The 24743-nt window shown below is 36.5% G+C and overlaps 3 protein-coding genes across 5 annotated transcripts in view; 2 read left to right on the plus strand and 1 right to left on the minus strand.

The window, feature by feature from the left end:
- LOC117988377 (sperm-associated antigen 7 homolog) overlaps window positions 1-24743 on the plus strand; it is a 396860-nt gene that overhangs the window by 278809 nt on the left and 93308 nt on the right. The gene's annotated exons all lie outside the window — the stretch shown is intronic.
- Window positions 1-24743, minus strand: part of LOC117988355 (uncharacterized) — a 206731-nt gene that overhangs the window by 175056 nt on the left and 6932 nt on the right. The gene's annotated exons all lie outside the window — the stretch shown is intronic.
- On the plus strand, window positions 356-3401 carry LOC117988369 (uncharacterized). Its single transcript, XM_034975501.2, has 2 exons — window positions 356-1601; window positions 2566-3401. The coding sequence occupies exons 1-2, from the start codon at window positions 786-788 to the stop codon at window positions 2968-2970; spliced, it is 1221 nt and encodes a 406-aa protein (XP_034831392.1). The 5' UTR covers window positions 356-785; the 3' UTR covers window positions 2971-3401.

Consider the following 24743-nt stretch of genomic DNA (forward strand, 5'->3'; position numbering starts at 1 on the left):
ATAATTACTTCAGATATTTCAACCGGTAAACTTCGAAGATAAGTAGGGGGGGGGGGACCTTAAATTATGAACAGAAATAAAATATAGAAGGTTGCGATACTTGAAAATACACCTATATTTAAAGTAGGCGGGGATATACAATAAATAAAATATGTATAAACAAAATTATCACGTAAAGTTTGCATTTATGATATTAATAAAATAGGTTAAGAAATATAAATTATGTAGTCGTCTCTGTCTGACTTACAAGTTTTTATACGGTCGAAAAAAGTACAAGGTCTTTTTACCGGTATGATATACGATTACATGTATTACACCATGAGTCACATGCAAGTCTGAAGAGCGGACATCACTCGTGGCATTAACATGAACCACATAATAAATTATTAAACTAGGCATACGTACAGATTATAAATATGCTATAATCAAATATAATAAAATAGTGCATATAATATAATGAAAAATTGTGTAACAATTTTAATTAATGTATCGTTTTATTGGAACGCTATATCTTATTAAAATTATTGCGCAATATTATTCAATAAACAAACCAAAACGTCAACTTTACGTCAAAGCAGAAGTGTGTCATTGGCTATAACTGTGGTGTGGGTGTGATACTGTGATATTACCTAGAAATTCATTTGTTTTGATTAATTTAAGAAGTTCATAATATATTTAAAGTTTAGTCTGGTTATCGAAAACAGGTGCCCTATTGACTTTAATGTTTGTACTAACATTTAAACTGATAGACAATAGTGCAAAACATACTTGCTAATGCATTAAAAATGGAAGATAAACAGAGTCATGAATGCAGTGTTAATTATCAACGAACCAACATCGTTATCAGTGAAGAATTTACACCTGATTTACGGAATTCTATAAACAAAATCATTATCAAACATGGTTATGGTACTTATGAAATAGATGCGAGTAAAATTTCGACCGGCGGTAACAATTTTTTAGGAGAATTGTATGAAGTTAATATAAGTGGATATACTTCTGAGGGCCATAAGGAAACTAGTTTATTTTTAAAGCACATTATTTACAACGATGACTTTCAAGTGTATTCCATACCAGAAGTTTACGCAAAAGAGGCATTCGTGTATAAAGAACTCTGGCAAATATATGAAGAGTTGCAAGACAAAGCTAAAATTCCTCTAGAAGAAAGATTCAAAATGGTTAAAAGCTATGACGAAACGAATAGTAAAGTGATTATTTTAGATAATTTGACTAAAAAAGGATACAAAACTATGCCAAGATTAGACGTTATGTCAATAGAATTTGCGGAGTTATCCATAAAACAATTAGCGAAATTCCATGGATTATCATTTGTTTTACAAAATAGAAACCCGGAATATTTCGAAACTAAGATAAAGACGATAAAACAGTCGTTTGTTTATGATGATTATTGGAATGATTTGGCTAAAAAAATGTGTGACACATCTACCACTAGAATGGATGATGCTACTAAGAATAAAATAGCAAAATTCTTTCCTATTTCCCTGGAAAAATATCCAAAATATATGAACGGATTGAACTCGAAGATAAAATGCTTGGTGCATGGTGATTATAAAATGAACAACGTTCTACTGAAAGAAATTGTAAGTAATCTTATGATTTAGTAAATGTTGCCCAAAACTTCGTCCGTATGGATTTAAAAAAAAATTATCCCTAAGGAACTCTTCGATTTTCCGGGATAGGTACAAATTAGCTTATATTTGTGCGTTTTAAGCAATCAAATATCATTAGCTTTAACGCTGAGGGAAAACATCGTGAGGAAACATGCGTGCCTAAGAGTTCTTCATAAAGTTCTCAAAGGCGAAGTCTGGCAATCTGCACTTTACCAGCTGGCGACTATATAGCCCTTCACATTCTAAGAGGAGACCCATGCTCAGTAGTACGTCGGCGATGAGTTGAGATAATAAATGAAAAATGCACAATACTCTATGTTCTCTGTACTTAAAATTTCTCCCAAATCCACGGAGTTTTTCTAAAGTCCAGTTTTTCGGTATGTTACGACTCGACCTGAGGAGTCGCCTCGTTCTAAAGCATGACTGCTTATTCAAATACACTCATCATCATCATCATCATCATCATCATCATCATGATCATCATCATCATGATCAACCCATCGCCAGTTCACTACAGAACACGGGTCTCCTCTCAGAGTGAGAAGGGTTTTGGCCATAGTCTACCACGCTGGCCATGTGCGGATTGGTAGACTTCACACACCTTTGAGAACATTATGGAGAACTCTTAGGCATGCAGGTTTCCTCACGATGTTTTCCTTAACCGTTAAAGCAAGTGATATTTAATTACTTAAAACGCACATAACTCTGAAAAGTTAGAGGTGCGTGCCCGGGATCGAACCCCCGACCTCCGATTAGAAGGCGGACGTCCTAACCACTAGGCTATCACAGGAAATACACTCATGAAGCCTAAATGTTATTACTTAATATTATCAAAACTGGTTCACTAGAACTCCTAGATACAGATTAACCCAAACACACGAATAAAATAGCAAAAGTTAGTCAAATAAAACTTGTTGTATGCTTTCTTTCCCAGGACGGCCGAGTAACAGAAGTCATACCGATCGACTACCAGCAAATCTACTACGGCTGCCCGGTCATTGACCTCTTATACTTTATATATGCGGCGAGCGATCGCAACTTCAGAAAACAACACTTACATTATCTCAGAGATGTCTACTTCAACACTTTAACGAGCTTTCTCAACTACTTCGATATCGACTCTCTCTTCTCTAGAGAAGAGTTCGAAAAGTGCTTTAAAGATAGTTTAGACTATGCATTGATGTACACCCTGTATATGTTACCGATGTTTTTTGTTGATGAAGATGTTCCCGATTTAGCAAAGGATGAGTTGTTAGAGATGACTATTAAAGTTGATGATCGATTCTATGATAGGATGCAAGGTATCGTTGATGAGTTTGTTGATTTAGGAATGTTGTGATTAAAAACGTTTTAACTGCCTACTTATACCACGTTATACCCGGTGGCGTGCAGATCATAGAGGCATAAATGCACTGCTTACCCCAGTTGTAATATAGCTCAATGCATATTATTTTTCATTATGACCTGCAAGTGAACAGGCTCCTACTTAACTAGTGCCCACCCTGGCTTCAAACCCTGTGCACGCCACTGGTTATAACTCATTACTATAAATTTTTGTTTTTTTTTCATTCACAGCGAAGTAAAATTGATTTTGAACAAAAACAATTGATTTGATTTTAATTATACGTTAAAAGTAAAAACACATAATTATTGTGTCACATTGCAACTCATTCAATTATTGTATTTTAATTCAATTATTATTTTATAATAAAAAAACAATTCAATCCGCACTTGGCCAGCGCGGCGTGGTGGACTATGGCCTTATCATACTGAAAGGAGATCCGTGCTCTGAAATCGGGGGTGTTCGGCTATTAGGCGTCTATAGGTGGTGGTCTGTGACCCACACTAAGGGTGAGATCTATAAAGCACACACTGACTTAGCTTAGACTTAAGACAGAGTTAAAACGAGACAGAGCTACTTACATCTCTCACATAAATCTGTCTCGTTTTAACTCAGCCTTAAGTCTGAGCAAAGGAGCAAAGTCAAAGTGCGCTCCATAGATCTCAGGCTAAGAAATTTGACAAATTCTAACGGGATTTTTAAACAAACTATTATCACCTTCGTATTGACTCTCGAAGTTATCGAACATTCTCGAACAATGTACACGTATTTTCTACTGTAAGGGCCCTGTACGCGGACCCTGGCAGGATAAACTCGATTGTGTTTCCAAGAACACAGTAAATTCCTAGAAGATATTAACTTATCGTGATTGTAGCACGCCAAGCACGCAAACCATCTTGCACATGCAAACCGCTCGTTTGCCCTAACCGAATATTATTTGAGCGGATTTCTATCACAAGTATAAAAAAATAGATTTAAGCTGAGCATAACTTCGAGACGAGCCGTAAAAGGCGCAAGAGCCGTAAAAATCACCAAAGCCGCAAAAAATTAATTACCGCCCGGTAAAGAATCATTCTAGACGCAGGTAGGTACCTATTATTGAAACATTTTTGTTTTTATACAAATACTAGCGACCCGCCCCGGCTTCGCATGGGTGAAATGTAGATACTAATGTGGTGTCATTGAGGTATCATTGCCTCGGAAACTCTCAAATGAGAGGATTTTTTTCCGACCGAATTCACATTATTTCAATTTCTCTAGGGATTTCTATTTTTTTGAGAATTAAACTATAGCTATAAACCTTCCTCTTGAATCACTCTATCTGTTGGTGAAAACCGCATTAAAATCCGTTGCGTAGTTTAAAAGATCTACGCGTTCATACATACATACATACAGACAGCGGGAAGCGACTTTATTTTATACTATGTAGAGAAGAGATGAACACTTCTAATACCTAATTTACTTTCTGATGAGTAAAAAAGATTTTTATTTATTTTTATGCATACCTATTTTTATGCATATGGTTTTTGATTTATCGTGCAAAATGTCGGAAAAATACGACTGTAGTACGGTACCCTCGGTGCGTGAGTCTGGCTCGCACTTGGCCGGTTTTATATGCTTACAATATAGAGCTTAGACCATATTTAGAGCCTCAATAGCTCAACCGGTAAAGGAGTGGACGGAAAACCGAAAGGTCGACGGTTCAAACCCCGCCCGTTGCACTATTGTAGTACCTACTCCTAGCACAAGCCTGACGCTTAGTTGGAGAGGAAAGGGGAATATTAGTCATTTAACATGGCTAAAAAAAAAAAATAGGTGGCACACTTACTCGTAGCCAAACCTGAAGAAAATAATAAACATACAGTAATTTATAAGTTTCTTATGAATATAATATCATGCTGATACCAGTACTTGAGGAAACTAGCAAACTTAAATGAGTTTGTATTAAATATGCACATACACAAGATAATATAACGCGGGCTGGGACTTGTTAGCTACTTTTAAGTTTACTCATGGAAATTCAAAGCTAAACTCTATAATAATACGAAGATTACTCGACTTTTTTTTTTTTCGTAGGAGGGGAAAATCCTCATGGACATAGTGTCGGACTCCTAGCGACTAAAAACCCCTCCTTTCTTCAAGCAATAACGTTCCCGCCAGTGGCGTGCACAGGGTTCAAAGCCAGGGTAAGCAGTAGTTAGGAAGGTACCTACTTACATTGAGCATTAAGCTATTTCAACTAGGGTAACTATTTCTTGGGTAAGCAGTGCTTTTATGCCTCTATGAGCTGCACGCCACTGGTTCCCGCCTTGTTGGCCTGTTGCTCGACTAGCTTCGTAGGTAATATCTAAGTATAAGGAAATATTAAACAGCTAGCTATTTGGCGACCTCCTGCCTATAACACAAGCTTCCCGTCGGCACAGATGCCAAAGCACTCCATCGGGTTTCACTGATTCTGAGCACAACCTAATTTTAGAGTATTCGCATAGGTACTCTATTTACTAATGTAATATGAAAGGGACAGGCGCAGTTTGACAGGTTTAAATTTTATTTTTAGATGGTAAAACCCGTGATTTTAGCGCACAGTCGCGAGCCTACTGTTCAAATTTGTAGCGTGCACTAAAATTTAATGTAAAGTTCATGTTCTGTCCCTTTTTAGCATTGTTAAAAATAAAAGGATTCAGAAACTCTAAATTTGGTACATATAGAGAAAGACAACGGAATTGGCTGTTTACTTTTTCCGTGCAGGTACTAAAGCAGTTATTTTACGGTGCAAATTTTTCTTGGTTTAATATTATAAATTCAATTAATTTTTTTAATAGGATTACGTTTGCGGCTGATCCCATATAGACGAGGCGGATGGCGGCTTTGTATGGCGGGTGCATTGACTTATACATATATTACTTCGTAAGGACAGGGCCATTGAACAAGCAAAATGGCACCGACTCATTGGTCCTAAAATGTTTATTTAGCACCAATGCAACCTCAGCGACGTCTGGATTTCAAACGGGTCGTTCATTAGTATCTAAGAGGTGGAGCTGATTTATTTGCTTCCAAAACCGTGAAAATTTTTGTTCGCTTGGGCTTTCTTGTCATTTATATCGATGGGCTGGCGTAACGTTTTAAATAGATAGCATTTTCTCCAATCTAAATGTCAATCATGCTTAACAAGGCAACGCGGCGGTGTTTACTGTTTATTGGCAAAAACAATAAAACATGTGTGGGATTACCCCGGCCTTGCGCCAGACAGGATACGGGATTATACGCTTATCCCGGATAATTAAAAAGTGACAATTTTATTACGCTAACCAAAGATATCTATCTACCTATATCTTCGTAAAATACTTACCCTTACCCCCCTTACCACGCTACCGGCAAAGCCGTGCCGCCAAGCGATTTAGCGTTCCGGTACGATGCCGTGTAGAAACCAAAGGCGTATGGGTTAAATAAAAAATGCCATACTCCTTCCAGGTTAACCCGCTCCCACCTTAGACTGCATCGTCACTTACCATCAGGTGAGATTGCAGTCAAGAGCTAACTTGTATCTGAATAAAAAAAAAAAAAAAACTTGTTTGTATGTACTTGTATGGTACTTCGTAAAATTTTTAGTAATAAGTTTTTCTACATGTAAATATTATATTATATACTTTTCTTTTGTATTTAAGTAGTGTTAAAATATTGAGATAATAAAATTTGTCTATAAAAAAATCATAATGTCGCAATTTTTAGTTGTCAAATCCTAGTAGAAAAATGATAATAGTATTTATGGTACCTAGTTATTAAATTTAAAATGTATGTATTAAAAAGTTCACGGTATACCCCACTTGTATGTGTTGTTTACTATACAGTAATCTATATATATAAAAGGAAAAGGTGACTGACTGACTGACTGACTGAATGACTGACTGACTGACTGACTGATCTATCAACGCACAGCTCAAACTACTGGACGGATCGGGCTGAAATTTGGCATGCAGATAGCTATTATGACGTAGGCATCCGCTAAGAAAGGATTTTTGAAAATTCAACTCCTAAGGGGGTGAAATAGGGTTTTGAAATTTTGTAGTCCACGCGGACGAAGTCGCGAGCATAAGCTAGTCACTAATATGTAAGTACATAGCAACCACTTGACATAGCGACCTGAAGCCATAGTAGGGAAGAAGGTATTAGCAGGGCATTTGTTGGAAAAGAAAGTTTAGATTCAATTTCTTAAAGATAGGCAATTTCATGCCCTAAGTACCTACCAGTGGCGTGCAGGTCATAGAGGCATAAATGCACTGCTTACCCCAGTTGTAATAGCTCAATGGCCCCGATTCTCTAGTCTCTCTCTAAACTAAATTTAGAGTATCTGCATCCTTTTCTTTTTACTAATGCTAAAAAAGGAACGGAACATGACTTTCACATTTAAAGACTAAATTTTAGTGCACGCTACAAATTTAAACAGTAGGTTCGCGAGTGCGTGCTAAAATCACGGGTTTTACCATCTAAATTTTAAATTTAGAAAAGTCAAACTGCTTCTGTCCTTCTCATATTACAATAGTAAGAAGAGGGTGCGAATACTCTAAAATTAGGTTGTGCTTAGAATCGGTGCCAATGCATATTTTTCATTACATGACCTGCCAGTAAACAGGTTTCTACCTAATTAATACCTACCCTGGCTTCAAAGACTGTGCACGCCACTGGTACCTACCTATATTATTATTAAACTATCTTATACACTTTCAAACCCCTTTTCAACCCTTTAGGGATTGAAGATAGTTGAATTTTCAAAAAATATTTCTTTGCAGATGTCTACCTACGTCATATTAATAGCTATAAGTCCCGCAAATTGCTAATGCGCGTGACCGCCATTTTAGTGACGTCAGCACGAGACTGAAGTTCCGAGCTGATGGTATATTTTTATTTCGGCTGAAGTCAAAATGATGTCATTTCTATGTTAATGAGACATGGTTCCAGCGCAATAGCAATTTGCGTGACTTGTATATTTATGTATATGCCCAGCCCGATCCATCTAGTAGTTTGAGCTGTGCGTTGGTAAATCACTCAGTCAGTCACCTTTTCCTTTTTTAAAAGATTTTAAAAATGAACTCTTGACTTCGCACGGGATAAATTTCTGAATACTGAAAATCCTTTCTTTGTGGAGCTCTACATTAAAGAGAGTATAACCATCATCTCAATCCGTTGCCAGTCCACTAACGAGCATGGGTCTCAATTCAGAATGTAGGCCATAGTCCACCACGCTAGTCAAGCGCGAATTTACAGACTACACACACGTTTGAGAATAATTATTATCGAAAACTATCAGACCCACCGGTTTCCTCACTATATTTCCCATCACTTCCTTCCTTGGATATTCTTTAAAAAACATTAATAATAATTATTTACATTAAATTATATCTTGCAGGAAGTTTCCATGCATTCGTTATTACTTTTACTTCCTAGTTATTTTAATCAGTATAAAAGGAGCATTTATCTCTAATCCGGTTGTCTATCGATAATGTACAACAACTAAAGTGAGCTCTAATGGTTTTCCAATCTATTCCCGCTCTAGCGGCAGTACGTTTTCATTTGCTGGAAGGTTTTTAGAAATAAAAATAAAGTGCTATACAAGTTTTAATTGTTAAATTACAGCTAAGACGTAGGAGAATGGAAATCACGGAAAAATCTGCAAGCACATAACATTATTATCCCAATTTCCTCCCTCACTATCCTCCTGCAAAGCATAATTAAGGTCTGCACCCATACATATAATTTTATACTGTGTCCTAGTTACGAAGAACTCGGTTTTCACACACCTCGATAAATATTAACGAGCTTTTACGACAGTTTTACGTGCACACACGTCTGGTGCCAGCATATCAATATTTATACTTATACTAGGCACACTAGCTTATGCCCAGATTTCAAGCTCCTATTTTACCCCTTTTGGGGTTGAATTTTCAAAAATCCTTTCTTAGCGAATGTCTACGTCATAGGTCTCATGCCAAATTTCAGCCTCATTCGTTTTTTTTATTCACATACAAGTTAGCCCATGACTGCAATCTCACCTAGTGGTAAGTGATGATGCAGTCTAAGATGGAAGCGGGCTGACCTGGAAGGGGTATGACAATTTTTTTTTATTTAACCCACACCCCTTTGGTTTCTACACGGCATCGTACCGGAACGCTAAATCGTTTGGTGCCGGTAGGGTGGAAACCCTGTCGGGTGGTAAGCCTCCCACCCGACAGAACAGACAGACAGAACAGATAGACAGACTCCGTCCAGTAGTTTGAGCTGTGCATTGATAGATCAGTCAAGTCAGTCACCTTTTCATTTTATATATTTAGAAGATGATGCCCGCAACTTCGTCCGTGTTTCGGTTTGTTAAAAGTGAGTAGGAAATCTTTGATTTTCCGGGATAAAAAACAGCCAGTGTCCTTCTCCGGGATGCAAGCTATCCTTTTACCAAATGTCGTCAAAATTGGTTAAGCCGATAGACCATGAAAAGGTAACCGACATAATGACACATTTTCGCATTTATAGCTTTAGTATGGATATGGATTTCATAAGATCTTATATTTTTAGGGTTCCGTACCGTAAAACGGAAAAAGGAACCCTTATAACTTCGTAGTCTGTCAGTCTGTGGTGGCTGTCAAGACTCAAGACCCGCGATGGGTATCAAAACTTTCAGGTACTTCCCGTTGACCTAGAATCATGAAATGTGGTAGGGGGCAAATAGCAATGTCTTATAGCATAAAAGGAGAAAATGCGAAAACCGTGAATTTGTAGTTCATCATCATCACAGGAAAAATTTAAAGTGTTATTTCTTATACGATGGTACGGAACCCTTGAGGTGCGAATCCGACATGATCTTTGCCGGTTTTTTTATATCAAAATGTAGTAAAGTTTTACTGGAAGATACCTATCTACATAGTAAATTTGACTAAACTTTGTTTCCAAGTTTCAATTCAATTCAGAAAATGCATGAGTTTTTTTCTTGTTCCTGTTGAAAAACAAACTAAAACTTCGGAATAGGCAAACAGCCAAAAACTCTTTAACATGGAAGCTCTCCATGCATAGGTATGAACTAGTCACCCTGTACCAGAAGTTAAAATATCATACACGATGTAGTGTGAGTGAGCGTCTTACGCTCGTCGTGTGTTACTACTCCGCTGTGATGTTTAATAATCAATGTTTTTTTACCTACCTACATTATATAAATGATTGTGTTTTTTAGTTTTTTTTTTATGTATATTAAGTTTAAAATAATTTTTTAATGTATATTAAGTTTAAAATAACCCACATTTAGCTCAATGTTGTTAGTTTATATTATTAAGTAAATTAAGTATACCAATAAATTAATGTGTTACGTGTAGGTACCTATCGACTGTCGACGGCACTGGTGTACGGAAAAACTTATTTAAAGTTTATGAATGCACCAAACTTATTGTAAACTGTAAATATTCTTCTTTAATAAAATAAATAAATATAAAATATATATATATATATAGTATACGCAAATACATACAGAGAGTTAAAGGTGTTACTAGAACAGCATGACTGTTAGACTGTACAAATCACCAGTAGGTATGATTGTACAAGCGAATATTGAATAAAGTTTGCATGGTTTTTAGGGTTCCGTTCCTCAAAAGGAAAAAGGAACCCTTATTGGATCACTTTGTTGTCTGTCTTTCTGTCCGTCTGTCCGTCGTGCCTGTCAGGAAACCTATAGGGTACCTACTACTTCCCGTTGACTTAGAATCATGAAATTGGGTAGATAAGTAGGTGTTATAGCACAAGTAAAGGAATAAATCCGAAAACCGTGAATTTGGGGTGACAGAAAAAAAATCAAGAGCAAATATTAGTATTTTCAATTTTCAAAGTTAGATAACAGTAGGTACCCGTAGTATAAGATTTTACGTCTCACCAAACGTTGCTAGAATTCGAGAATCGAAACACAATAACATCAAAGTAAAATGGACCTTAAGAGCCTTGAATTAAGTCAAAAATTCAATGCCACTGATTTTAATTTCGCAAGGTTTCCGCTTGGAGCGCTGGCTATATATGTGTAGACAAACTTGAGCTTTAAAGCAAGGCGTTTAAGATCCAGTTTACTATAACGCAGAAGTGTTTCGACTCTCGAATTCTACCAACGTTTGGTGTGACGTAAAATCTTATACTACGGGTACAGTACCAAGTGGGATATCGTGTGAAAGGGCTTTTCTTGTTCATTATGAAACAGATTTTTATTTATTTTTATGCATAATATTTTTTGAGTTATCGTGCAAAATGTCGAAAAAATACGACTGTACTAAGTAACTTTTAAGCAATTAAATGTGACAGAGGCTACTTTGTTTGTATCTCGGAAAATTAAAGATTTTGCACGAGATTTTTCAAAAACCTCTTAAAAATCCACACGGACTAAGTTGCGGGAAACAAAATACTAATATAATAAAGAGGTAAGTAAGTTTGTTTGTAGGGGATAATCTCTGGTACCTACTACTGAAACGTATTTAAAAATTCTTTCACCAGTAGAAAGCTACAATATTCCTGCGTAACATAGTAATAATTATATCTTTTATTTTCCAAAAAAATATATAGATCCCTACGAAAATTGTAATAAGCTACCCGTGCGAAGTCGGGGCGGGTTGCTAGTATAAAATAAAATAATCTCATAATAATAAAAACCTACTGACACTAACAGAATTTAAGAAAAATGATGATAAATGTATTCCATCCCATAAAACGTAAGTAAACCAATATATCTCGAACTTTATGAAGTGAATGTGCAATAAATAATTCGAATGGTATTTCTAAGTAGCTACTATTGCAGCGATTTGCATCTTCAGCTCAATAAAACATTCTAAAGCAAGATCCCAGAACTGCCAGACCTTACCTGGTTACTCAGAATACAGACTGTATTCTGAGCCTAGTTACTTATTTTCTGAGAAACAAAATGTATTGGATAGAATGGTACATCTAACGTCTGTGTACCGACGACGACGGATAGAAAGGCAAACGGAAAAAAAAAAGCCAATCTTAGTACCGACCTAGAACAGTCTCCGACCGCCATGTCGGAGGAAAAAAAGGGAGGAACACATAAAAAAAAAAAAAAAAAAAGTTAAATATACCTATCAGCTGCTAACGGTGGTTATGCACTCCTCCGATCCGAGTCGTCCGTGAAAATATGTTCCTTTTTGTTTTGTATGACATTGTCGTAGATAATCGCTGGTATTCTCACGGATAATTTTGGTTTTATTCTTATTTTTATTTATTCATGTTATTTTTAGTTATGTTATTATTTCTTGTCATAGTGGCAATATTTTACAATGTGGAAATTTCAACTCTCTAACTACATATGTATTAGATACGGCTTATCACTCGAGATTCATTCCGCTAATGACAGACAGACGGACGAACACCGGAGGCTTAGAGTCCCGTTAACACCCTTCGGGTACATCTTCATCATCATCATCATCAAGATCAACTCATCGCCGGCTCACTACAGAGCACTCCTCTCAGAGTGAGAAGGTTCTCGACCATAGTCTACCACGCTGGCCATGTGCGGATTGGCAGACTTCACACACCTTTGAGAACATTATAGAGAACTCTCAGGCATGCAGGTTTCCTCACGATGTTTTCCTTCACAGTTAAAGCAAGTGATATTTAATTTCTTAAATCGCACATAACTCCGAAAAGTTAGAGGAGTTGCCCTACCACAGATTAGAAGGCGGACGTCCTAACCACTAGGCTATCACAGGCTTACGGTACGGGTACGGAACCCTGAAAAATTTCTCTACAAACAATACAACATCACCCTTTGTTATGAACGTTTGGCGTATTCAGCAAAACACAAGCGCATTACATAAAATATTACGGTGTTCCGTAATTGTGGTCGTTAAGCCGTATTACAGCGCGGCGCCGCCGGCCGGAGAGTCACGGTAATGTTACCTATACAGTATTGTAACTCGGCCGTATCTTTGAAATAAATACCTACAGCAGCACGGTACGTAAACATGCGATAGGGCTGCCCGCCTCCAGCATTTTAATTACATTTGCTTACTTTGTGTTTAAATATGTACTTGTCATTTGATTACTTTGTGTTTAAATATGTACTTGTCATATTAAATATGTACTTGAACTTATTTTTAGTGAAAAAAATCGCGCGGTTATTAGAAAAACAAAACACCGTCCGTTCGTCACTGCGGCACAGTCGCGACTGGCTGCACCGCGAGCGCACCGCGAGATCGAGGCGTGTAGGTATAGCTCGCGTTTCGCCCGTTTGTATGAAGTCGGATTACTGCATAGATAACATTACCGTGGCAGAGTCGCGAGGATACGCGAAAACTTTACTGGCGAAACACTCGCCATAATAACATTGGTTTTAATCACCAAAACACCATGAACATGTAAAAGAAAATAAAGATACAATTTTTTGAATAAAGAACCATTTTCCGTGGGTTTTTTCAAAATTTAGGATCAAACACAAGCCTAAATCCACTTGGATGAAGTGGCGTGTATCATTTTGTACTTATATAATATGATACACGCGTGTATCATATTATACTTATATGGTACAAAGATAGCTTGCATCCTGGAAACAGACATAAGATACTTTTTATTCCGGAAAAGTTAAAAAGTTCCTACGGGATTTTTAAAACCTAAATCTACATTTTCGTACAAGATTACATTTTTTAAATTTTTAAATGGCGGCCATTTTGAAATGTTTACTACTTATTTGTTGTTACAGCGGCAAAAGAAATACACATTCTGTGATTTCAACTCTCTATCTATTACCGTTCACGAGATACAGCCTGGTGACAGACAGACGGACGGACAGCCGGACGGACGGACGGGCAGCGGAGGCTTAGTAATAGGGTCACGTATAAACTATAGGTACATCACCAGAGAAAAGAAATTTCAATTTGATGCGTGTAAATCCTGCAAATTGATATTGCGCTGGAACCATGTCTCATTAACATTAAAATGACGTCATTTTGACGTCAGCCGAAATAATAATAATAATAATAATAATAAATACACTTTATTTGCACAACCACAAGAAGGATTACATTAAAGAATAAAAAACACAGACAGAAGGAAGATACAAAAGGCGGCCTTATCGCTAATTAGCGATCTCTACCAGGCAACCTTGAAGATTGGAAAGTATAAGGAAAATTAGATTGCAGGTGGTGTGTAATATACTAATAAACATACATTCAAATAACTGATACATACTAATACATAAACCACTAATACATGTATTAAATAATATGTATAATACCAATATACTAATAAAATAGACTAATATATACTCCATAATCGTACTTAAAGAGAAACAAATATGATTGTCGTCTTCAGTTTGTAAGATAATGATTCTTCACTGCAGTTTTAAAGGAGTCTAGTGACTTTGATTTGATTTGATTTGATTTGAAATAAAAATATACCATCAGCTCGAAACTTCAGTTTAGTGCTGACGTCACTAAAACAGCGGCCACGCGCATTAGCAATTTGCGGTACGTATGCAAAGATAAGGTCAAAGGTCTAAGACTAGTTATAATATTAAACCGTGGAAAGGTCTCCATTTCAACGTTTGCCAGTCCCAACCCTTGTCTTGCAGTAAACCCTGGACACGTTCGCTGACGTTTTAAAAGGACAGAACAATGGACATCTGACGTCCAAAGGCCAAAGGGTATTATATGAATAACATACAGAATACCCTTTTTTCAATTTTTTTTTTCATTTATATTAATCAAATATTATATATTTATAAAAATCATATTTATTAATCAAAATAAATAAAAACAGTAAAAAATAATTTAATTTATTACCCAATATAATATTATGTATACAAGAGTTATTGTAGTTCTATAGTAAATTTTTTTGGAGCCGGTGCCAATGTGGAGTCGCAAAACACTATGAAGAGTAGATAGACGGTTCGTGCGGCTAATTGGCACCGGCTCAAAAAATATTACTATAGAATTACAATAACTCTTGTATACTTTTTAGTGTTGGTGGTTATTGAAGTCGGTTTTTATTTATTTTGATCATCCCATCTACACGCACGAAACGTTTTGCGTCATCATTCCTCATACGTATGGCTAAGGTTTGGAATACTCTTCCACAATATGTGTTTCCTACCAACTACAACCCGGGTATCTTTAAAACAAGAGTGAATAGGCATCTTCTAGGTAAACGCGTCCCATCTTAGGCCGCATCATCACTTTCCATCAGGTGTGATTGCGGTCAAGCGTTTGCTTATAATGAATAAAAAATAAAAATAAATTGTTGAAAATATATTTTGTGTTTGAGCCAGAGAAAGAAGAGCAGATACCCTGAGAGACAGGAGGCTTCTCTATACAATTGTGAAACGAATTGTATTTTTAACAACGATAAATTTTCATTGGTCAATCCACTCATTCATTATTAACTCAAGACCTGTACGGCTAATGAAAACCGTTCTCAGAATTAGCTACATTAAATTTCGCCACGCAGAAAATTGTCCCGAAATATAAACCAATCAAAACAAACCTAATTGCTTTCTTTACTTTTGCCCGATGTAATCTTACGAAGTCCCTTGCAAATTATTTCAAAGGGAATGTAAAAAATAAACAATTTTCTTGACCTTTTCTATACGTAAATGAAAAATATAAAATAATATTTAGATAATACGACCATATTATTACGATCTGCGAGTAGCTATGACCCTTGTCTTTTCAAAACACAGATATACCAGATATGCAACTAGCGTGGCCCCCTCAGTCCCTCTCGCTCAAGCTGAGGTACTTGTGAAATGTTATTCCGTCTATTTTACGTCCGCTTCGGCTATTGTAGCCTAGTATACTGCAGTCTGCAACCCACCGTTGCTCAATAACTTCAAAAACAACAAAACAAATCAATTATTTCTTTACAATACTTGAGTCAACATAACCTCACTTCACGTTGTTTGTCAAAATCTCACGTACAAATACATTTTGACAAACAAAAAAAAAGTGGCCACGGTGACAAAGACCAAACATAATCATTTTGTCACGTTCTAATAAGAGCTTAAATGCATTTAGCTATCTCGCTCTAACAGTAAGAGTCACACTTAGGGGTACTTCTAAAGTTATTTTTCCTGTTTTTGTTTAAGTAAGTAGGTACCAATTTATTACTAACTATAAATTTTTTCAAAGTACCTATATAATATACGTAAACCATACTAGGTATAAACTAATTAATAATTTAAACTAAAACTAAAACCTTAAAAAATATAATATTATAACTAAAATATATTATTAAAAGGAGTCCCTTTAGGCAAGGTTCCGAAGATACTGGCAGCGTTCCCCCTTTGGATAGCTAGGCTAATTCTTTGTCCGAGGTAGCTGCCAGCTCTTCGGTCACCTGTGATGTCATTTATTCTGAGTTTCAAAAGATCTTGCAAAGATGTAGATTGTAGATGATATTGCAAAAGGCAGGTCAGAATACATTTACCTGAAGCAATAAGAATCTATAGGTACTTCCATAGGTAATAATATTAAACTTTGATAGGTACTTTACTTTTATAATATTCCATACTAATATTGTAAATGCGAAAGTTTTTCTGGCTGTCTGTCTGTCTGTTTAGTGTATGCTACGTTTTCACGAACCATCCGTTTAATCGATATGACTAAGTTTGCTATAGAAGTAGTTTGCATCTAGGAATGCAGATGCCTGGCGATGGACATGCTATTTTTGCCATGAAAAATCAACGAGTTCTCACGGAATTCTAAAACCTAAATCCACGTGGATGAAGTTATATTTGTATTAGAGGAGTTACGCAAGTACCCGTAGTACAAGATTTTACGTCTCACCAAACCAAACCAAATTCGAGAGTCGAAATACTTCCGCGTTACAGTAAACTGGATCCTAAATGCCCTGTTTTAAAGCTCAAGTTTGTCTACACTTCTACAGCCAGCGCTCCAAGCGGAAACATTGCGAAATTAAAATCAGTGGCATTGAATATTTGACTTCAATTCAAGGCTGTTTAGATCCATTTTACTGTAACGCGGAAGTATTTCGACTCTCGAATTTGGTTTGGTTTGGTGAGACGTAAAATCTTGTACTACGAGTACAGATATCTACTCATGTGGTTGCGCCTCGCTACGAAGCTACGAAAGCACCTCTCTCTCTGCATCGTATCCCTTATTACTGAAGGTCATGACAACTTTCCATTAATCACAATGGTAGGAGTTTTCTTGGGATAATAATGCGGTGAGGTCTTTTTCACGTAGAGTCATAAATATCTCTATAGGTAATAGCTGATGGCCGCGACTCCATCCGCGTGGATTTACATTTTTCGAAATCCCAAGGGAACTCTTTGATTTTCTGGGATAAAAAGTTGCCTATGTGTTAATCCAAGGTATAATCTATCTCCATTCCAAATTTCATCCAAATCCGTTCAGCCGTTTTTGCGTGATTGAGTAACAAACATCCAAACATCCAAACATCCATACTTTCAAATTTATAATATTATTAGGATATTAGGATTAGGATTAGGATTTATAAGTTTATTTGTTAGTTTATTTACAAGTTTTCGATTTCTTTCTTTCTTCGAAGTTATAACGGTTATTATCAGGTTTAGTGATAACAACCGGAAATGATGGCTTTATGTACTCTCCGAAGTACAGAAAAGGAGATTTAATAAAGAAATATGTGTAAAAAGGTAAAGATTAAATTAGCTTAATTAATTTTTGTTCAAAATGTGTAGGTACAATCCATGAAAGCATGAAAGATAAAATTAATATATTATGTGCCGAAAACATTCCCGTTTCGGCTTTATTTCATATGATTTTATTAAAGCATGTTCCAGAATTCATATTTTTACGGGCTTTCAGAAATTTTACAATGCTGCTAATGAGGTTTTATACTACATATTACTTAATTAAACTCGAAAATGTGCTGAATGGGATTAAAAATATTTATTAAAAATATTACAATAAAACTTAAAGCTAGCCTTATCTAATTACCATATGAATCCCAGAGATCCCAGATAATTTTCTTGAAATAATATACTTAAACAAATAAAACATCTACTTATATTATATCTTTCCGAGCTTTAATTCTGAGTGTGGCATCGTGGCATCTGAAAATCACGGTCCATCAAATAGCTTGCAACGTTCCTTCGTGGAAGCGACCATTACAGCTTCATTTAGTGCCGATTGCTCTTTAGGATTCGCTCACTAAAAATGTACCTACTAGTCTCTAAAAAAATAGGTTCTCCGACGGATTTGGTTACAGAGTTTGTTCCTCAGAGAGACACCCTACATAGCCCGCTCCATAGCACGCTGAGCGACTTTGAATTATAAGCGAGTTATATTGACCCAGTCTTATAATAACAAGTTCCAAAATAGAACGGCCGGATCCGCTGGACTCCTGGACATATCAACAGCCTGGAGGAAGATCTTCATTATAGTTTCGGTTGGCACACATCACCTGTTCCTGTTCAAACTACTTAACAAAATAAGTACACTTGTGTTCTACAAAATTTAGTTAAGGTGGTTTGATACAACCAGCCGCGAAAATTCAAAGTATAGTTAGTTTTTCGAAAATAGTAGTCTAATTATACATCGAAGGCTTATGGTAATAAGTTTTGCGGGCATACCATTTATGCATCTACATGTTTTTCTATAAAAACTTTGGTCAAAAATGCTCATTTACTTCATATTTGTGGAAATCTGGGAAAATTCAGAAAATTATATGTCAGGAACAAATATGAAGTAAATGAGTATTTTTGACCAAAGTTTTTATGAAAAAACATGTAGATGCATAAATGTTATGACCGCAAAACTCATTGCCATAAGCGTTCGATGTATGATTAGTCTACTATTTTCGAAAAACTAACTAAAATTTGAATTTTCGCGGTTGGTTGTATCAAATCACCTTAATATTAAATTCTAATTCCCGTCCAAATCCCTTGTTTCCGTTTCCCGGTAATAGATTATACTTTAATGGTAAGGTAGTAATTAATAATGTTGAAACCGGTCTAACGTCGGATAACTTTGGGTGTATTGGGGCGGTAAATCACAATAATTGCGTAATATTTCAACGGACGACTGCTATGTAATCTCTTAGTATAATATTTGCTTCGTCAATACTGTCTGGGGTAGGCTTCATCTATCATTTACGCTATAAGTTTTTAAACGACTTCTCATTCAGTGAAATTCAACCATGGGACGACCAATGCGATGTAACTAATCAGTGTCTATTTCCACCAAATCAATTGTATTCATCTAAGTCTATTGTATAGCGAAGCAGGAAAAATGTGCTATGAAGATGCACATTGCACGAAAAAGGCAAATGGATAGTTACAGTATGCGACAGAAAATAATGTACATCGTCCTTTAGAATGACATTTCGGCTTTGTAGAGCGTTGTCTCTGTCTCTCGGTCCGACGTTTTGTCGGTCTTAACGATAGAGACAATGATCTACAAAACCGCTACCTCTTTCTGAAGGTCAATGTAGATTATTATTATAACAATAATTTTTTTTCATTGTTATATAGTGATTGTTATAACTATTTTTATCAGCTTAAAACAAAATACGTCAACTGAAATTAAAAAGAGCCAGATCTTTCTTATCTGCATTCAAATTCAAATATGTAGCTCGTGGAACAATCGGCAAGAACCGTAGAAAAAAAGAAGTGATGCTATAATGATCCATCCACAAAGGGAGCTATTTAGATGAACGGCCATTTTGGCATGCCGAGCTTGGATGCTAGCTAGGCGTGAAAATACTTCAAACAATCCGCTACTTTTGTCCCTCAATGTTACATAATACTCGTATTATACAATGTGACCCAGGGCTAAGTGACAGCCCGGCATTTCTGGAATATTTGCACAAAATCTTCTATAATATAAAAATGAATCACTAACTGTGTTGGTCATCGCAAATCTCGAGAACAGCTGAACCGATTTCGCTAATTCTTTTTTTATAATATTCCTTGAAGTACCAGGAAGGTTCTTACGGAGAGAAAAATTGAAAAAAATTGAATCGACTGTTATAAGCGGAATGAAGTTCGCCAGGGCAGCTAGTTATTAGATAAGGTTTTTGTAGAGATGCCTAACTTGCTGCACTATTTTCTTTTTTTTCATTTTATCATTTTTATTTACAAACTCTTGAAATGTAAGCCTTCTTTTACACGTTTACGTACACATAACACGTTTCTCTGACAGCATAGGATTTTCGGAAGACCAAACATGTGAATTCCTAAGAAGGGTCACATTTCAAGGGTTTGTATTTTGGCACATGTTTGAGATAGCTACATAGCTACAAACATTGTAACGATATATTATAGGTAATGTCATCTAATTTGATAATAATTTAAAATATAATGATACTCATTGGGCATTTTTCGATTTTATTAGGGAAATTTAAAAAAAAAATGGAGTGATTTTTCCTTAATTCAAAACGAATTTATGTATTTATTTTTAAATTGTTTACTTTGATTTCGGATGGATTTAATACATTGAATTGATAAAATATGATACCAGCTAGTAAATAAAAATGATAAATGAAAAAACTGTAAAAACAAAAAAAATTATGCAGCAAGTCGGGCATCTCTACCAAAAATACAAAAATCCTGTAAAAAAACTATATGGTAATCCATTAAACCTCTAGTTTTTGTTATTTATTATTCTCTATAATTTATAATATATCAGCTAGTAAAAATAAGACATGTTACAAAATATATTAAATGATTTTTTGTTGTATCTAAAATATATGAAAATCATTTTCTAAAAAATGCTTTCTCAATTTCTCAAAGTTGTTTTTCTCAGTATCTCAGTACCGCTCCAATGTAGCGAAAATGATTGATTGTGATGTTTTGTTTGAAAAACGTGGCTCGTTGTATAGTGGGTACATACCTACCTACATTCCAACAATAGCCGCTTTGTACACTAGATTATACCCATGGACGCTTTGTAATAAATTATATAAGGGTCTTTACAAACGGGACTATCTTATTTCTAAACATGTACAAAAATTCAAAATAGCTCAGCGAGCTTTGGAGAGAGGTATATTAAGATGTTTTCTTGAAGATGATATCTGGAGCGTGGAAATCTGCGGGAGAATCACGGCAACTGACATAGCCCAAATCATCAGAAAACGGATGTGGCAGTGGGTAGGCCATAATTCTCAGGCCAGGGGTGGTGTCGTTGAACCAAAAAAGTTCTAGAGTGGAGACTGTATGCCAGTGCGCGTAGCGTAGTGCGTCCTGCGACACGATGGACTGACGATATAAAGAGGGTGGTAGAAAGCGGTTGGCTGAGGGAAAGGTATCATCATCATCAACAACGTCATGATCATCCCATCGCCAGCTCACTACAGAGCACGAGTCTCCTCTCAGAGTGAGAAGGGTTTTGGACATAGTCCACCACGCTGGCCAAGTGTGGATTGGCAGACCTCACACGCCTTTGAGAACATTATGGAGAACACTCAGGCATGCAGGTTTCCTCAAGATGTTTTCCTTCACTCTTTTTTTAAACGCAAATGAAGCAAAAAAATTAATTGGTAGAGTTTATTATGTAAGCAAATTTTTCTGAACAGAGATAATTATTTTACTGACTTTTGACGTTTGACTTGGTTACACCAACCATTTACGCTTAGAAAACCTGACACAGTTTAGGGTCACTTGCAAAAGGATAGTTTTGATTTAACTTAATTTGCTTTGTGAGCATAATGCGATTGCCAAAAAGTTATAGCATTAAATAATTTAACTTAATAAGTTTAAGTGCAAGTAAGCCATAGCGGGCTTTATGACGTCATAACTAACCGCTTAGTCTGTAAGCAGCCTAAGCTTCAAAATGGCGGTCATTTGTAATATTGATGAACGAACGGATCGCAGGTGACGGCATGCAGTTGCCCCGCGATACATCAAACCAGTAATACACCTCTGAGTGGCGACCGATTAAGTATACTATTGGTGGTGCTGAAATGTCGAAAGGCATTGGCTTGTCCAGCCTAAACAGACACCCTAGGTTATATACTTGGAAACTTGAGCCCGTCAAACAAACCAGGAAACCAACATACCAACAAACAAACACACTTTCGCATTTATAATAAGGGTAGGTACCTACTGATTTTTAGTCCGACACGTTTCCAAGTATAATACCTATAGGTACACGCTAGCTAAGGTTCCTGTTTTAGGGCGGATAAACGGAACAAGCCAAGGCCGAAGAACTGAATTAGTGATTCTTGGTTCTACGCGCGTAAACTTTTGTTTAAAACTCATTTAAACAAAATAAGTTTAAGCAAAAGCGGCAAAAGCCAAAACATTAAATAAAGCCATAACCATTGACTTATATCACTTCGTATGGACAGGGCAATTGAACAAACAAAATGGCACCGACTCATTGATGCTTAAGCACGAGCGACGTCTGGATTTCAAACGGGTCGTTCATTAGTATCTAAGAGGTGGCGCTGATTTATTTGGTTCCAAAACCGTGAAAAATTTTGTTCGCTTGACCATATCTTGTCATTTATATCGATGGCCATACCAAAATATAAGCAAAAGAGAAATGTAATGTCATTTCTTAAAACAACATGAAATTATAAAACCTATTTCAGTAATTATAGCGGACGGAAAAACATTTGAAACGCATAATGGAGGCCACAAAAACGTTAATGGACGGCTTTCGGAACGCCCTGTATTCGGCCCGATGATACAGCATGATTTGCATTGCCATTTGACATTTAGAACCACCTTTTCTCCCTTTTGTACCCCCTCTTTTCATCCGTATACAGGGTGACATTTTGGGAGCGGCCAGTACGGAAAACTATAATTATATAGGGGATTAAGAAATTTTAGACATAACCAGCTTATGCCCTCAACTTCATCCGCGTGGACTACACAAAATTCAAACCCTTATTGACCTCCTCAGGGGTTGAATTTACAAACAGCATTTACTAGCGGATGTCTATGTTTATTAATACATAGATAGGTACGTTATATTGTAATAGCTTTTATCAAAATACCCCTATTATCAAAATAAAATAAAACAAGGGTGACTGACTGACTGATTTATCAACGCACAGCTCAAACTACTAGACGGATCTAAGGGGGTGAAATAGAGGTATGAAATTTGTGTAGTCCACGCATTCGCGAGCATAAGCTAGTAAAGTATAAGAGCTCTGTAAAGTTGTAATTGAGGACGAGGTACTTAGGTACTGTTACACAGAGGCTATTTAAATTTTGGAAAACAAATCAGGATAAAAGTATTAGATTTCAGTTAACCTTTTCATGGCCCATCCGTTTTACTGATATTGATTTAATTTACAGAGATAGGGTGCTTTCCCGGAAAATTCTAAGAGTTCCCATGAAATTTTTAACGTTTTAGGTTTTTGAAATTCCCCGTGAATGAAGTCGGAGGCATCATCATGATCAACCCCTTTCGCCAGGCCACTACTGAGCATAGAATTCCTTTACTCTTCTCAAAATGGGAAGAGTAAGGGTTTGCCATAGTCTGCCGTGCCTGGCCCAGTGCGGATTGGCAGATTTCAGACACCATTTATGGAGAACTCAGACATGTAGTCGCGGCCATCATCTAGTTATTAGTAAAGAACTACGATGCCCCCGATAATATTCCAGAAATCCTCTATCATTCATATCAAATTGTTGTATAAAGTCGCCATAACTGTTGTGTAAAGTCGCTTAAGCTAATGTCATGTATTGTCTTATTGTCTTTGGCTCTCTTCTTGCAATAAACGAAATAAAACATGGTGTCAGAAGTGCAGAAATTAAAATGAATTATTCAAATAGCTACTCAAACTACACAAAACACAAATGTTTTAGTTTTGCCCCACTGACCCTTCCCAAAACTTCACCCTTTATATCCCATTAATGTAACAAAGCCTACATGTAACTGTTGAAGGCATATTCATCAAGTAGAAAGGTTTTTTCTGAATCTCTACATTATTTGCGAGAAAAAGTGGAAAAAGTTTATTTTCGGATAAATATTAATGTAGATATTTTTACACCTACCATTACATGTTAGCCCTTGAATACGATCTCTCTTAGTTATCTCTTAAAATGTTAACCAGTAAGAAACTCGGCGGTTGCTCATTACAAAAATCAGATTTACAATATTATGCCATGACTACAAGTAATTGCAATCCTGCACGTGATTGCATAGCTTGCCAACATAGCTCAACGGGCTGCGAAGCTGAAGTGGCAATGATCGCCACTGGATGGACGGACGACATCAGACAAGTCGGAAGGAGCCGCTGGATTCAGGCTGCGCAAGACCGGGGCGTGTGCAAGTCCCTACAAGAGGCCTATGTCCAGCAGTGGGCGTCTATCGGATGATGATGATGGCGTTCTTGCAGCTCGCTCCAGCAACGTATAAATACTTACGTGAACACTGAAAACATTACTCTCCTTTTTTTGACCAGTCGTGTAAAATAACAATCATAAATATAATATACTGGCTGACCAGGCGAACTTCGTACCGCCTAACTGTCGATTCTTTTTCAGGCAATTTTTTAAATTATTGTCTTCGTAAGAACCATCCTCGTACTTCAAGGAATATTAAAAAAAAAGAATTAGCGAAATCTGTTCAGCTGTACTCGAGAATTGCGATCAGCAACACATTTAGCGATTCATTTTTCTTAATATCGTTATACTTTTTTCACCTCTTTCAGTTTAATCATTCGTACGAGACACGGAGTCTCTCCGTGAATGCTCTGTAATGAACGAGGTATGCAGATCGATGCATCAACATTCTTTGAGAGCAGGGGGATATAGGTACCACGTGCAAAAGCTAGGTAAATGAAGG

The sequence above is a fragment of the Maniola hyperantus genome, chromosome 14, assembly GCF_902806685.2.
Source record: "Maniola hyperantus chromosome 14, iAphHyp1.2, whole genome shotgun sequence".
In the NCBI taxonomy this organism is placed as follows: Eukaryota; Metazoa; Arthropoda; class Insecta; order Lepidoptera; family Nymphalidae; genus Maniola; species Maniola hyperantus.

What these genes read in the sequence shown, in the direction of transcription:
- LOC117988369 (XM_034975501.2), top strand. Translation starts at nt 786, where the DNA reads ATGGAAGATAAACAGAGTCATGAATGCAGTGTTAATTATCAACGAACC. An exon ending in ACGTTCTACTGAAAGAAATT is followed by an intron (nt 1,602 to 2,565) that starts GTAAGTAATCTT and finishes TTTCTTTCCCAG; the next exon opens with GACGGCCGAGTAACAGAAGT.